This window comes from Bombus pyrosoma, linkage group LG11 (genome assembly GCF_014825855.1).
Source record: "Bombus pyrosoma isolate SC7728 linkage group LG11, ASM1482585v1, whole genome shotgun sequence".
Taxonomy (NCBI): domain Eukaryota; kingdom Metazoa; phylum Arthropoda; class Insecta; order Hymenoptera; family Apidae; genus Bombus; species Bombus pyrosoma.
In genome coordinates, this window is record NC_057780.1 from 7,641,428 (window position 1) to 7,657,106 (window position 15,679).

The window sequence follows — 15,679 nt, forward strand, 5'->3', positions numbered from 1 at the left end:
ATTATTTAACATTTTTCTTATCCTTTTTTTTCCATTTTTCGACTCATGAAATTTTGAAGAACAAGTGTCCAAATCTTTAAATTTAACAGACATTTAATGTATTATTTACATAGAAGTATTTATATTACAGTCGTACTTATAATCTAGCTGCTCGATTATGAAATATGGAATTTTTCTTATAATAAGCTCTGATCCCAAGAATCACTTTGTGGTAATTCAATAGTAGTTATTGAATCTTGGTGGGGATAAGTTGGATGCCACCAATCTAGAATTTGATAGCTAACAACATCATTTAAAATAACTTGATTTGTTAATGTATTAGGGACATCTGACGTTCCAAATCCGAGTTGTAATCGATGATCCTTAAAACCGGGCATCAAAGTCATCGATACTGATTGCAAAATCAAGCCAATTACTGGTGGCAACATACTATATTTTAAACAAGTTACCTATAAATTGTACAATATTGCATAAATTGCTATTTACCGTAACAATGCATTATGCATTAGAGATAATTGTCTCATAGTAAAATGAATACCCTCAGTATCTTGCAGCCCTCTTCCAAATTCACAGCTACATCCTCTAACATTTCAAGAAAATCTGTCTTTTTACCATTGATCTTCGTTTTCAGTTTTAATGAATTATTATTAGCTTTTGGCAACTCTTTTAATTTGAAATAAAAATACCATCGCTTTTTCCCTTCCTATAAAAAATATCAATAAGTAATTTATGATTAATTAATTTTACTAAATGATTCAATAGTAATATTACGTATGATCCTATATTGCATACCTTATGCCACATGAGACAGCACTGTCTTTTAACAAGTGAATGTGGTTGATCTTGTCTTAAATAGGATACATTATCAACTTCTTTCTTCAAGGAAAAATAAGTGTAGTGTAATGTTCTGATGACACAAGCACGGAGTCCGTGTGTACGAACCATACATTGTGGTTGTAGACGCTCTGGTAAACCAGGAACAAACCTATAGTAACTATATTATGCTTTACTTAATACTCCTATGTATTATCATAATTCTAGATTATTATGTTCTTACATAAAGGAAAACTTACGTCTTGTACAAATGAAACCAAAATTTTCCTGTTGTTACCACATGATAAGAACTTCTACATATTTGAGCAAATTTTCCCACAGCCTCTGGACTAATGTATTCAGATATAATAAACCATATATCCAATGGATAATCTACACCTAAATAATGTAAAAATATAATTTGGCCTTTATTTCAGGAATTCTTCTTGAATTTTACCGTTTTATAGTTTCTGTTTATTTTACCTTCTTCTTCTTCTGTAGTGCTCTCAAAGGAATTTGTCTTTCTGTTTCTTCTTTGATTTGTTAATGCACCTATAAAGTAAGATCAATTTAAGTTTAATTGAGAGCTAAAAATGGAACATGGAAATATGGAACTTCATAACTGATTATTTCTAAAAGTATCTACCTTTAGTATTTTTCTTCGACTTATTCAAATCACCCAGATTACTTTGATAACTTTCATTCATTTTGTTCCAGAAAGTTTTTTCCTCTGTTGTTGCTTCCTTCACTGTACAGATAGAATTGAATGAAAAGATTTGTTATAGACTATTCATTCAACGATACAAATAAATAAGTGGAATTTCTTATATTAGACAGAAATGGCATAACACAAAGTTGATTGAAATGTATTAACAAGATAACCTTCAGAGGAGACATTTATCACTGCCTTTTTAAATCTTGTGTGTGTCCGTGATGAATTTGCAAAATCATCAATGGTTATATCTGTCACGAAAAAATAAAGCATTATTTTGTCGATATACACATACTTTTAATAATGTGTCAATCGAGGAATTTTTTAAAATAATTAGTAAAACAATAATTAACCTCCAATCAAATTGTCGTTGCCATTTTCCGCATTTACTTTTTTGTTAGATTTTTTCCTTAAAATAGGCATGATGTTAAATGCTACGTTACTATATCTACAAATTAATCAGGTACCAGTTGCAACAGAATAAAACCTAAAACTTATAACTATTTACACTAGTAATAGATGACATTGTAACCGTCCATCATATTTTTTAGCAAAGTCAATAAGAAAGATGTGTTCAATCCGTACGAAGCATCGTGTTGTTTTTGCATTTAATAATTTTACGTTATAGATACTTCAGTTTTTTCACTTCAATGCACTAATTGCCAATAATTGAAGATAAAATAATATGATTTAAATGTAATCTGTATATGAACTTTTATTTAAATATTTAGAAATGTGTGGGATTATATTCTCAGCAGGTTAACGTAAACACGATGATTAAAAACTTTTATTTTAATTGGTATTCTTTTAACGTTGAAATACTATGTTACAGAATTTTTTTTAAAATGAACGCTACGGAAAGTGAAAAACGTATTTTTAATTTTTTGCAACTGCAAAATTGTTGTTTAAGATGTTGTTTTCGTTTTGTTGGGTGGCGTACGCTAGATTGTTACGAAGATCCTATTAAATATGCAAAAGATGTATGTTTTAATTACTGTAATTTTTTAATTTTTGATTCAATATTAAATTCTTTTATAGGCTGGGTATATTAAAGCAGAAGATATCTCTTTTAACGATGAGATACCGTGCATAACCTGTTTAGGAATTCTACAAAATAAGACACAAGAACAAGTTATTGGAAAAGTATGTTGAAGCATCTGTTTTAAAATGTATATAGACATTTGATATAAATTTCGAATAATTTTACAAACAGATTCAAGTTGAAGTAGATAAACAAAATTATGATAGCGGAACATTTATATGTGCATTAACAGTACCAGTATGCATCAGTGTCAGAGAACGTTTTTTGCATATACAATGTGCCACCCAACTTAATCTTTCAGAAGATGCATTGCTAGATTTTAAAGTCAAACTGCAAAGTGTTAAAGATGTTTGGAAATGGATAATGACTCCAAAATTAGAATTGGCTATTAAAAAACAAGCGGATTCAATGACACCTTCTCCGTTTCTGATTGAAATTATTCTAACATACAAATTTAATGAGAAAGAATGTGAAACATTGTAAGTTTAGAATTATTTTATTTCTAGAAATATGTTATTTCAATTACAATAAAATATTTTTTGTCTTAGATTATTGTGCAAAGGAACAAATAACACAGGGAATAAATGGAAAAGAAAATATAACGAGAACAGATTTAGCAGAAAAAGTATAGAGACTCTAATGACCAAAATAATAGACAAAGAATTTTTTCAATACTTTAAAGCTGTGTCATTTAATACATCAGATAGCATTAATATAGAAAATATCATATGTTCACATTCAAGTATTTTTATAGGAGGTAATATTCCTTATTAAAAGTATAATTATAATATAAATTATTAAATGAATTATAACTTCAGGGCGGTATAATAAATTATCAAGAGAACTCAGTCAAACTCCATGGTTCATAAATGGAGAGAAAAAGATGCAAACATCTGTTCAGGACATATTGTGTAATCCTATTGCTGAAGTAACAAAAGCTCAATGTAAGTTAGGTATTCTAAAACTTTTAATATTGTAATTAACAATATTTCAGTCAAAATTTAATACCCGCTTTTCATATATAGCTATTAAATTTTTATCATCTGGAAGAGAAGATGTGGATGTTAGAAACATATATTCTGGAAGGCCATTCGCTGTTGAATTAATTAATCCTCGAATGACCAAAATAACAGAAGAGTTACTATCAAATTTAGTCAATAAAATTAATCAGTCCTCAAAGCAAGTACAAATCACATCAAACTTAAAAGTTTTATCCAAATATGATTTGAAAAGGTTAAAAGAAGGCGAAAATGTTAAAACAAAATTTTACCGAGCACTTTGTGTTTGTCGTAATGCGTCTAAGAACGTGTTATCTCTTGAAAAATTAAATGATTTGAAACGTGTGAAAATAATACAAAAGACACCAGTGAGGGTATTGCATAGACGACCTTTAAGTCCCAGAGAACGATTAATATATGAAATGAGAGCTCGCTGGGTTGAGCCTCAGGAATTAAAAAAGTTGAATATTACTACTGAGGATGCTAGTATGTTTTTTGTATTAGATATCAAAACACAAGCTGGAACATATGTAAAAGAATTTGTGCATGGAGATTTTGGTCGAACTAAACCAAGTTTATGTGACATTCTTAATGTCGAAATCGATATAGTCGCATTAGATGTAACAGGGATTAATTTAAATTGGCCATAAAAATTATATTAGTATTGAAATAATTTTATATACCAATGTAAAAGTATATATTATCTTAATAATAATTGTCTTATAATAAAAAATATATTTCAAATAATTTTTGTTATTCCTTTAAAACTAATGTAAGTCTTTATATTTCATTAAAAATTGTCTTGTAATAAAAAATATATTTCAAATAATTTTTGTTATTCCCTTAAAACTAATGTAAGTCTTTATATTTCATTATCCAAAAATGTCTTTTTACAGCAGCCATAGAGATTCTTTCCGAGCTCCTCCGTTTAATTAACTGTAATTAATATAAAAATGATGATTTGTTTAAATAAAGAATTATAGCAAATATATGCAAGAATTACCCTTGATATCAAATCTTTGGCTCCTGATGTAATTTGTTCTGGCCACTGTATGTTTATTGTTTTTATTTTCACGTAAGTTTCTTGCTGTGAATCACTAAGAAAAGGTGGTTTACCCACAAGAAATTCATAACAGAGAATACCTAAACACCAATGATCGACATATATATCATATGTTTGTCCTGTTACCATTTCTGGAGGTAAGTAATCTAATGTTCCACATAATGTATTCCTCCTGCAGTTATTGTTATTGATAGTAAATGTTGCTTTACTACTGTTGTAATTATTAATTATAATTATAAATATACCTACTTAGATGATGGTGCATGGACAGACCATCCAAAGTCTGCCAATTTTATATTACCTTCATATGTAAGTAATAAATTTTCTGGTTTTATATCTCTATGAATTACGTTATTTCTATGACAGTATTCTAAAGCATCCGCTACTTGATAAGTATACTTGGCAGATCTGAAGAATAATAATGACAATTAAAAGTAAATATATAAATTAAGTAATCATAAATCATAAATTAATTTAAAATATACATACAAGTGTTCATTAAATCTTTCATTTGGTTGTCTCTTTAATTCCTTATATAATTCTCCTCGAGCAGCAAACTCTAATACAAGATAGATGCGCTTATGATCATGAAAATATGTTAACATTTGCAGAATATTAGGATGCCTAAAAAATATTCTTACAATATATTTTTATTTATGAACAAAAAATTAAAAAATGCACAAGATAATAAGTTTACCTTAAGTGTGTTTGAATTTCAATTTCACGCATCACTTGTTTTTCTACACGTCCTTTCATTAATTCCACTTTGTATAAAGTTTTCAATGCTACCATATAATGTGTTCTTTTCTCTCTAGCCAAGTAAACACGGCCAAATTTACCTCTGCCTAAAGGCGCACCGATTTCAAAATCATCTAAATTCCATTGATATCTATGAAACAATATTTTATATTCAATAATAAAATTAAAATTGCTTAACATCTTTTACAATGATAAAAACAAAATTTCTCTTCACCATACCTTGATTCTCTAGTTTCAACATGGTCTTTCATTTTACATAAAGTATCTAAAGCAATTTCCTTATACTCAGATGGAACATCGGATGGACATTGAAATGCTTCCATGTGATCCATAATGTTATAAATTATAGACTTTCTAAAACATTTTGAGATATTTTCGAGGCAAAAGATTTTATTATACATCTATTATGTTGTATAAATTTGTATATTGAAGTAATTTCATATTACCTTTGGGACACAATAGTTATTTATGTAATATATAATATTTGAATTGAATTCCTTAATAAAATAATACTTCTTAGTAAAATAACCAATATATCTTCATAAAAAATTTTTTAACATCTTCCGTACCTTTCAACTGACATTTTTGATTTAAAAAGAATTGATAGATTAAAGTGACACCTACAGTGCAAAAATCGCAAAAAATTTGATTGCAACACGTAATATTCCCCAAATTAATTTCAATAGAGAAATTTATAATGAAGAAATTACTTTTAAAATATATTATAAATAAGTAATTCAACTTGAAATTAAAAAATTATAATTTTCAAAGAATATCTATAGCCTATCCAACGAGACGAAGCAGTAAACATAAACAAAATCTTGTTGCTATGGTTACAAAGTGCCTCATCTCGTTGGACAGACTATAGATTTTGTATGCTCATGCTTGTATAGGCTATATACGTATTTCGTTAAAGTTTCTCTTCTATACCTATCTCATGCTTTCTACTGGTCATCTATCATAAAGTAGTTTTTGCTGATCGATTTTGACATTTTGTGGTAATTTTTTGACAGAAATCGACCGGCTCGAGTATCACAATGGTAATTAAGCATGTTAAATGTTTGAGCTTATTTATATTCGTGTAAATAGTTAAGCAGTATATTATACTACGCGTAATTGATTTTATAATTGTTTTCGTTAAGGAAAATATTATGTGATTATTATCTTTAAAATCCTATAAATAAACTTCTTTTTAACATACTGTGTGTATTTACTTTACATATTTTCTTTTTAGGGTAATGAAAGCTCGCTGCCTATGGAACTATGTTCTAATTGTAAGTCAGTATGAAACATTATTTTTGATATCTTGAAATAACCCATCGTTGTTCCAAGTATATTCGTTCAAAATAAACACTTTATATACTTTTCTAATAACTAATATTATATTATGAAATTATTTCGAATAATATTTGATAAAAATTTTATATGAGATTGTGTTAAAAATAATTTCTTTTTATTTAAATTATTCTTCATTTACATATTGCTTCTGATTTATTTTTATCTCCAACTGCTTCAACTAAACATAGCACTTGTGAAGTATTAACCACCATATTTGTTGGTATACACATACATACATCTAATGCTATTAATAAGAACATTAGTTTTATGGTCCTTTCATTATCTTTTAACATAATAATATTCTTTTTTTAGTTGATGCTGATGAAATTAGAAGATTAGGAAAACGATTTCGGAAGTTAGATTTAGATAACAGTGGTGCTTTAAGTATTGATGAGTTTATGTCATTGCCAGAATTACAACAGAATCCTTTAGTACAACGTGTTATAGATATATTTGATGCAGATGGCAATGGAGAAGTAGATTTTAAGGAATTTATTCATGGTGTTTCTCAATTCAGTGTTAAGGTATATATAAATTTTATTACAAGATAACAATAAATATAAATAAAGCATCCAAAAATACTTTTATCCTTTTTTAACAGGGAGATAAAGAAAGCAAATTAAGATTTGCATTTAGAATTTATGATATGGATAACGATGGTTTTATAAGCAATGGGGAATTATTCCAAGTATTGAAAATGATGGTAGGCAATAACTTAAAAGATACTCAACTTCAACAAATTGTTGATAAAACAATATTATTTGCTGACAAAGATGAAGATGGCAAAATTAGTTTTGAAGAATTTTGTTCTGTAAGTAAAAACTTTTAGATGATTCTAGACAGGCTAATTATATAAAATATTTGTTATATGTGATTTCAGGTTGTTGGTAATACAGATATTCATAAGAAGATGGTGGTTGATGTTTAAATTATCGAAAGTTTATGGAAAGAAAAATATTAAAGAACAAGTTAATGGTAATATCAATTTGACTTAATGAATTCATTATTAACACTAGATTGATTGGATAGTTAAAAGTAACAAAATTGTGTAGGGTGAAATTATGATCGTTATTAAGTCTTTAATCTATACAAAGTCTTTAATATATATATATATATATATACACATAAGTTTGTCATCTGTGAAAATGCTTTCCATAGTGCAATGTACATTACAATTTAATTGACCACCGACCTTCTAAGATTGTGCACATTTACTAAACATATGTATTGTATAGATTTTAATATTATAAAATGCGCAACATATACATATTTTAGTTGAAATATTACGTTTTTTTTTAGTTGAAAATATTATGCAAATAGCTCTGTTATCATTTTATAATTTATAATATGATTTAATTAGTGTACAAAAAGCTATAAAGTTGTTTTAAAAAACTTTTGAAGATACAATTATAATAATATGTAAATTATTTAAGAAGTATTATTTTATATATTGAAATCTAATTCAGATATATGTTTTCATTCTTATCTTACTTCAATATTTTTTTCATTCTTATATACTTCAATAATGTGGAATATGTCTAGTAAAAAATTGCATTTTCTATAAATTTTATTTTCCTAATTTTTCTATTAAATACTATCATAGCTAAGTGAATAGGAATATTTTATTTGTTTCATAATATAAGACCCATTGAATTAGGTTCTGTAAGTAGTTAATTTGTAAAAAACATTCTGTTTATTTTTAAAATAAGTTTGTATTGTATATATTATGTTCAATTATTAATTAATCCATCAATTGTGTATTTGAAAGAAGTATTATATATTATTTAATTAATTATTACTAACATCTGAAAAGTTCCATGTGTTGATAAAATCGATTTTACAGAGAACTTCAGATTTGAACTAAATTAACATAACAGCGGGATTCTCGAAACTTTCAAATACGCAAATTTTTAAAAATAACCTTATTTGTTTATTATATGACTATTAAGAGAATAATGTATTACAAAACAGAAATTAAATAATATATATTGTTTTATTCTATGATTATGGTATTTTGTACATTTACATATTATAAAATCTTAATGTTCAAAATCTTAAGGTAATGTTGCAATAAATCCATTATATATATATAGTATATAGTATATATATAATATTTAGCAATTTGAAACATATATATATTTTCCAATATTTTTATTTTGTAAATGAATATAAAATTTATTTGATCGTTACTAAATATAATAATTTGGGAAAATAATTGTAAATCCTTAGGTTATTAACATATTATTAACTGTATGTATTACTAATACCACTATTTGAATATGAAATTTAAATGTCTTATTTATCTTTTATATTACTTATATTATTTATAATTATTATCATTTTGTTTTTATCCAATTGTCAGATATTATTTTTAAACATATATATATGAAGTATTTATAGTAATAAAAGAGGTATACATATATATGTATATTTTATCCTTTATTGGTGTAAATTTTATGTGAAATATACTTTATATGACAATATCGTGTCATTCCAAACATATAAAGAAATCGAAATAGATTCCGTAAATCCGATATTAAATGTATAAAAAACGTAAATTGTTTTATTAGTTGAAAAAATAATATGATAAATGAGAACTAACCAAACGCTGTCAACGTTGACATGTTTTTAAGGTATTGGTAGCACTGCTTCGTCCCTTGCCCTTCATTGTTGCTATTTAGTACCCGGTGTGTTTGCGTTTTTCATTGCTTCTTGCGTAAAGTTTTACAATAGATTTTTATCAATCCGACGAGAGTTGTCGACAGAAATAATTTAGCGACCAAAAAAAGGCGGAGAGGCTAGCGCAGGAGGTGAAGATGGATAATTTAGAGGAGGTATTGCAAGCACTTGACGAATTTCAGAAAGTGCGTCCAAGTGAGATACCTCGAGAGCTCGAGGATTATTTGTGTTGGGTTGCGAAAACCGGTGATCCTGTTTATCAGTGGTCGCTGATCAAAACATTGTTCAGAGAGAAACTGACACGTGTGATGACTGAATTTTACGAAAGTTGTCCGACACTTGACCTAGCACCATGTCCGAATGTCGAACATTTCAATTATGACACGATGAAAAGCAATCTCCTCGAACGTTTGGAATCATTTGCAAACGCCCCATTTACTATTCAACGAATTTGTGAGCTATTAACAGTACCTCGTAAGGAGTACAACAGAGTTGACAAGTTCATGAGAGCCATTGAGAAGAATATTTTGGTTGTTTCCACTAGAGAACCTGGACCACTATCTAGAAGGAACGAGAATGGTGATGGTATGGTTAATGGATCTGTAGATGAAGATGCATCTGTAACACAGCCTCCTCAAGATGTAGAGATGGAATATTGGGAAAAAGATTGTCCTTCCACAGTTACAATTAGTGTGCATACTGTTGAAAATGAAACACCTTTATTACATACTGTTGTACCAACCAATGACATAATAAAACACGTATTTGGTTTCCAAAAACCTTCACATGAGAAAGTAGAATCAACATCTTCTAAGTCCGACATTGTGGTATCTAATTCCATACCAACTACTTCAGAATTTTCTGGTGTGTCCAATTTGAATTCTCAAGCACAAACACAGGATTCACAGATTGGACCTACGATGCAAAACTTGTCAACCATTGTTCCTGAAACTTCTGGAATTATTAGTGATGTTTCAGAAGCAATTATGAACGAGGATACCAGTTCTCAGCCTAGCTTAGAGTTAGAAAATGAAGGAGGAGATTCTGTAGACTCCTCAAGGAAATTGCAAACTACTTTTCAGACTAAAGATTTCAGTTCAAATGAGAATAAATCATCAAAGTTTTATGTAGATAATTCTAAAGTGAATGAAAAGACAGAGATGGAGACAATGTCAATACATGTACAAGAAGGATCAAGTAAAAGTAATGATATATTGGTTAAGTCAGATGTTGAAATCAAAACGGTATTGGACAACAAAGAATCGGTTAATCCAGTTGTTGAAAATCTTTTAAATACTAATGAAAATTTGGAAAGTACGATAAAGTTAGGTACGGAAGTAGGAAACATTCAATCAATTATCAATACATCTGGTTCAAACAAGGAATCATTAACTTTAAAAAATAACAATATGGGAAGTACATCTGCAACAAATAATTCAGAACAGTCTACAAATAATTTAATTTTATCTACTGATAATGTAAATACAGAAGAAACTATAAATACATCAGAAGATATGTCTGTAGATGTAGAGAATCTAAAGGAACAAAATAAAGAAGCAGAATTAATAAAAGATTCAAAACCTTTAGTGGAAGAACCATGTTCTAAAGCTAACACAATAAAAAATTTTAATTGTAACCAGGAAAAAGATAATTTAACTATCACAGAAACTGTAGAAGATGAGAACAAGATGAGAGTGATGAAGTCCATAGTACCTGATCCAATTCCTATTGTCGAAGAACCAAGAGACTCAGAATGTATTAATGTAAAGGAAGATATCTCACCAATTGTTGAAATAACAGAAGAATCAGAAAATCAAGATCCTACAATAACATGTCAATCAGAACACAAAGAAAAAATGTCTATTGAAAATAGTAATTTAGCGCAATTACAAGGTAATAATATCACATCTATCAGAAATAAAATAGAGGATAGTGACACATTAATAGAAAATGTCATGAGTAAAAAAGGACAGGAAGCAGTGGAACTAATGGAAGTAGATGAAGAAGAAACATTATCCGTATTTCAACAGGATGATGAACCCATGGAGCAAGAAGCAGTACAATCATCTAGAAGTTAATAACGTGTAAGAAGAAGGTTCTATTCACTTATTTTTAATATTTGATTTTTATTATAACAGGAAACATAAAGAAGAACAAATACTGAAAAAACGATTGTTTACATTAGAAAATTTTTTATTGTAGTTCAAACATGATTTATATATGACTTCTCTTAAGTGATTTGATATATAAGTCGTATAGAGAGATATTGTAAGATTTACAAGAAATTCTCTAATTATATGTTCTTTACCATTTCATTAACTTTATAATTACCATTAAATCAGGTAAATTTTGGAATTGTACAGAGATGTGTTCATATGAATTTCTAAGCTCCTGTAGAAAGCAAAACACTACCTATTTACAGAACATTATAATATTAATGACCAGTTTTGACTATGGTTTGAATTTTATCTCAAATTAATTTATAAACAAGCTTAACAGTAAATTTACGCAGATAAAGTTTCTACTTAGAATGTGGCTGTGTTTGTAACTGAAGCATATGAAATTTTTACATGGCTTGTAACAAATATAACATGTGATATAAACAAAGAAACATTTTAAACATACATTTTGGTGCTTTGCAATATATTTTACTGGCAAATAGGGAGCATAAATCCAATTATTGTGGACTAAATCAATTACTGATCTTACGTAAAAAGATGTCTCAAAATTTTATTAATTGAGAAATAATTCTCAACATAAAAGATGCACTGGGTCTTTGAAATTAATACTTATTAGACATATTTCTATAAAGATGACTGATCAATTGTATTAAGCATAGATGAGATCAAACCATAGATTCCATTTAACGATTCAAGTTGAAATTGATAAAAAAAGATGCCTTTAATATACACATCTCCTATATAGAAAAGGGTAAAACATAGTAAGAATAAAATGTTTGTCTTTTCTAGTTGGAGAAATGAATGATACTGCTCTCTTTATGTCTTGCTGTGTTTTTCTAGAAATGTAATAGTTGAATAATTGTCAAATAATACGAATATGGCAATATTCTCTTTTCTGTTAAAATGGAGATTATATTAAACTGGCTTGTGTAATTTAATAATCAGCCTAGTTTAATTACAACAACAATTTGCTTCTGGTCATATGTTTTTATTGAATATTTTTATGCAAACACAAGTCTAGAAATAGTTCATCTTAAAAATAATTATAATAACAATATATTAATTTAAATACAACATAGATCAATGATATAAGACATTGATATAACTTAAAATAGCAGTGTACATTATTTTATAGAAAATATATTAAAAATTATTACCAAATAGTAATTATTTACAATACCTGCCTTACTCCTTAGATTAAAAAGAATATATATATAATTTTGTGATTTTGATATTAAATCACAGCCTGATGTAGTAATTGTTTGTGTTTTATAAATTATTTAAGTACACCATATAACCATGTATCAGGTCTCATTTCTAAAATGTTTAATTTGTCTTTGGTGAGACTTTTTTTCACTCTTTGTGAAAATGATTTATATATACACAAAATATGGTTTTAAAATTTCATAAGAAATAGAACATGATATAGATAAAAGTTATGAATATTTAAAAACCATAATTACAGAATAAAACATTGTATTTCAGAAATTAAATTAATAAATTTATTAATCATTTATTACATATGCTATTTTCAATAACCTTTGTACATTATTTTTATATATTATTAAGTATTTCTTAGTATTTCTGGTTTACTGAACACATTAATCATTAACTATTGATGATTTTTATTAAACCCCAGAAATTAAGCAAAGGTTTGATGTTGAACTAACTTATGAAAATAACTGTCCTTTAAGTTCACAAGTTCTTTATAAGTTCCCGTTTCCGTTACTTGTCCTTCTTTCAAAACAATGACTTTATCTGCATTTTTTATTGTACTTAATCTGTGAGCTATGGTTAGAACTGTCCGTCCTTGAACAGCTTTTTCTAAAGCTTTCTGTACATAATGTTCACTCTCCGCATCTAATGCACTTGTAGCTTCATCCAAGATTAAGATTTTGGGCTCCTAAGTACAAGTAATTCTGAATTACTAGTTTTTATTGGACGATTTTTATCTCAGTAATGCTCTTACCTTTATTAAAGCTCTAGCAATAGCAACTCTTTGCCTTTGTCCACCACTAAGAGTAATACCTCGTTCTCCAACTACTGTATCTAAACCATCTGGCATATTTTTTGTAAATTCTAAAACGTGTGCATATTTTGCAACTTCTTCTACATCATGTTTTACTGAATCTATTGCTCCATATAATATGTTCTCTCTTATTGTACCACTAAAGAGAATAGGTTCCTGAGAAACTATACTGATCTGTGATCTCACCCATGCTGGGTTAAGAGATTGAAGATCATGTTTGTCTAAAAGTATAGATCCTAAATTGGGATCATAAAGTCTCAATAAGAGTGAAGCTATTGTAGACTTTCCAGAACCTGATGCTCCAACGATAGCAATTACCATACATGGTGGGATTTTTAAACTGAAGTTTTTCAAAACCCATGTATTTCTTCTTGTAGGATAAGCAAAATTGACATTTTGGAATTCAATATCACCGGATAACTGCTTTTCCAGAATTTTACCACCTTGAATTGGTATTGTTGGCTCTCTTTCAATCAATTCAGCTAAGCGCATATTTGCGCCTAATGCTTTATTTAATTCACTATAAAATGAAGATAAGCCATTTAAAGATATTGCAACATACACTGCATACATTAAGAATGCGCTTAAGCTTCCAACTGTAAGAGAGGAATCGGAAACCATAGCCCCACCATAATATAAAACAGACAGGATAATCACATTTCCAGAAAAACCAGTTAATCCAAAAAATATCCCTCTGCATAAACTTTCCTTATAACAAATTTTAAGCACATTGTCTAGCTGGGAATTATAGTAATTGGATTCATTTATTTCTTTTGAAAAAGCTTTTACTGTTCTTATATTGCTAATTCTCTCTTCAGCGATTGTATTTAGTTCTGCTAAATTATTTTGCATGTCTTTAGAAATCTTCTTTAAATAGCGACCACATACTATGGCTAAACCTGCAATTGGTGGCACGATAGTTAGACCAATTATGGCCAATTTAGGCGAGGCATAAAGCATCATTGATATCCCACAAATACTCATAAAAGTAGAACGTAATCCATCTGATATGTTACTTGTTAATGCTTGGCTAACAAGTTGTGTATCTCCTGAAATTAATTAACAATATGAAAGATTGATACATATATAAAAGAATTTTTAAAAAGTTATGAGTTATACCAGACAATCGACCAACAAATTCTCCTGTATTACATTTATCAAAAACTGCTATTTCTTGTCGAAGAATGGCAGCATACAATTGTTTTCTTAAAGACTGCGTAATCCTATGTCCAGTAGTAGACATTAAATATATTCTGCAGAAATTGCATAGAGCTCCAATTACAAATACTCCAAACAAAATAATGCACAATTGATTAAGGTTTTTCTTCGTATCTTCTTTGTCACTTGCATAAATAATATCAATTAATTTTCCTAAAGAAAATGGTACTACCATTGTTATAGTAGATGAAATTAATAAAAAGGTAATAGCACCGAATAACCTCCATTTCTCAGGTACTGCTAGGACAATCAAATTTTTTAGTTCTGACGTTTTTCTTTTTTTTGTGGTAAATCGTACTGTAGAGTTTAAACTTTTGGTTTTTATAGCATTCGTTGTATGACATCTTAAAATTGAAAATATAGGGCTCTTTCTACTAAATCTGATTGATGGTGTTAAACACGTATAAAATAACTGTTTATGTGTGATTGTTGATTTGCGAAATTTTATTCTTTGTGAAGAAATGCTTCTTGTAAATAACCTCCAAACGAGTACCATGTTTTTTAGTACGTTTATCAACTAAGCAATTCACAAAACGAAAAGTCATTAAAACTTGTGTTTCATCGTTAATGATGTAAGGTTGATGAATGTTATGACACTTTCAGAGTGAACAATAGGTAAATTGAATATATTATAATCTATTAATATCAAAAACTATATTTGAAATACTTTTCAATACATATTTATAAAACTTTAGTTTGATGTTAATAATTATTGATTGACAATTTGTTTTAATTTCATAATCAATTTAAAATCAGCTGTACATTGAAAAAATACTCCTGTAATCACGTGACTTGATAGACAATGAATGAACCGTGTGTAAATTTGATGTGAAAGAACATTTTGTGTG

The 15,679-nt window shown here is 28.0% G+C and overlaps 6 protein-coding genes across 12 annotated transcripts; 3 read left to right on the forward strand and 3 right to left on the reverse strand.

The window, feature by feature from the left end:
• Positions 1 to 2: 2 nt before the first annotated feature.
• LOC122572671 (transmembrane protein 183B) lies at positions 3 to 2,169 on the reverse strand. 3 transcript variants are annotated; one of them, XM_043737943.1, is made up of 8 exons: positions 1,879 to 2,033; positions 1,696 to 1,776; positions 1,460 to 1,561; positions 1,297 to 1,365; positions 1,074 to 1,212; positions 793 to 994; positions 539 to 703; positions 3 to 449 (listed from the first exon to the last, which is right to left on the reverse strand). In XM_043737943.1, the coding sequence occupies exons 1-8, from the start codon at positions 1,946 to 1,948 to the stop codon at positions 177 to 179; spliced, it is 1,101 nt and encodes a 366-aa protein (XP_043593878.1). In that variant the 5' UTR covers positions 1,949 to 2,033; the 3' UTR covers positions 3 to 176. The 3 variants fall into 3 exon arrangements, with proteins under 3 accessions (XP_043593878.1, XP_043593879.1, XP_043593880.1); XM_043737944.1 differs by having other exon boundaries at positions 793 to 985; positions 1,879 to 2,027; XM_043737945.1 differs by lacking the exons at positions 1,696 to 1,776; positions 1,879 to 2,033 and adding an exon at positions 2,034 to 2,169.
• LOC122572668 (tRNA pseudouridine synthase Pus10) lies at positions 1,819 to 4,394 on the forward strand. 3 transcript variants are annotated; one of them, XM_043737937.1, is made up of 7 exons: positions 1,819 to 1,988; positions 2,358 to 2,505; positions 2,564 to 2,668; positions 2,739 to 3,046; positions 3,116 to 3,324; positions 3,386 to 3,511; positions 3,593 to 4,394. In XM_043737937.1, exons 1-7 carry the CDS (start codon positions 1,957 to 1,959, stop codon positions 4,213 to 4,215), a joined length of 1,551 nt encoding a protein of 516 aa, XP_043593872.1. In that variant the 5' UTR covers positions 1,819 to 1,956; the 3' UTR covers positions 4,216 to 4,394. The 3 variants fall into 3 exon arrangements, with proteins under 3 accessions (XP_043593872.1, XP_043593873.1, XP_043593871.1); XM_043737938.1 differs by lacking the exon at positions 2,358 to 2,505 and having other exon boundaries at positions 1,820 to 1,988; XM_043737936.1 differs by lacking the exon at positions 1,819 to 1,988 and having other exon boundaries at positions 2,299 to 2,505.
• Positions 4,360 to 6,940, reverse strand: LOC122572673 (aurora kinase B). 3 transcript variants are annotated; one of them, XM_043737948.1, is made up of 8 exons: positions 6,865 to 6,940; positions 5,834 to 6,007; positions 5,607 to 5,741; positions 5,326 to 5,517; positions 5,118 to 5,252; positions 4,878 to 5,036; positions 4,569 to 4,800; positions 4,360 to 4,501 (listed from the first exon to the last, which is right to left on the reverse strand). In XM_043737948.1, the coding sequence occupies exons 3-8, from the start codon at positions 5,717 to 5,719 to the stop codon at positions 4,415 to 4,417; spliced, it is 918 nt and encodes a 305-aa protein (XP_043593883.1). In that variant the 5' UTR covers positions 5,720 to 5,741; positions 5,834 to 6,007; positions 6,865 to 6,940; the 3' UTR covers positions 4,360 to 4,414. The 3 variants fall into 3 exon arrangements, with proteins under 3 accessions (XP_043593883.1, XP_043593884.1, XP_043593882.1); XM_043737949.1 differs by lacking the exon at positions 6,865 to 6,940 and having other exon boundaries at positions 5,834 to 6,164; XM_043737947.1 differs by lacking the exons at positions 5,834 to 6,007; positions 6,865 to 6,940 and having other exon boundaries at positions 5,607 to 5,816.
• LOC122572674 (calcineurin subunit B type 2) lies at positions 6,285 to 8,726 on the forward strand. Its single transcript, XM_043737950.1, has 5 exons — positions 6,285 to 6,427; positions 6,622 to 6,661; positions 7,038 to 7,249; positions 7,327 to 7,536; positions 7,606 to 8,726. Exons 1-5 carry the CDS (start codon positions 6,425 to 6,427, stop codon positions 7,651 to 7,653), a joined length of 513 nt encoding a protein of 170 aa, XP_043593885.1. The 5' UTR covers positions 6,285 to 6,424; the 3' UTR covers positions 7,654 to 8,726.
• Positions 8,727 to 9,122: 396 nt separating this feature from the next.
• Positions 9,123 to 12,745, forward strand: LOC122572571 (serine/threonine-protein phosphatase 4 regulatory subunit 2). Its single transcript, XM_043737660.1, has one exon. The coding sequence runs from the start codon at positions 9,542 to 9,544 to the stop codon at positions 11,480 to 11,482; it is 1,941 nt and encodes a 646-aa protein (XP_043593595.1). The 5' UTR covers positions 9,123 to 9,541; the 3' UTR covers positions 11,483 to 12,745.
• A 322-nt stretch (positions 12,746 to 13,067) lies between these two features.
• LOC122572570 (ATP-binding cassette sub-family B member 10, mitochondrial) lies at positions 13,068 to 15,637 on the reverse strand. The gene is made up of 3 exons (XM_043737659.1): positions 14,733 to 15,637; positions 13,554 to 14,662; positions 13,068 to 13,487 (listed from the first exon to the last, which is right to left on the reverse strand). The coding sequence occupies exons 1-3, from the start codon at positions 15,325 to 15,327 to the stop codon at positions 13,227 to 13,229; spliced, it is 1,965 nt and encodes a 654-aa protein (XP_043593594.1). The 5' UTR covers positions 15,328 to 15,637; the 3' UTR covers positions 13,068 to 13,226.
• Between the last annotated feature and the right edge of the window lie 42 nt (positions 15,638 to 15,679).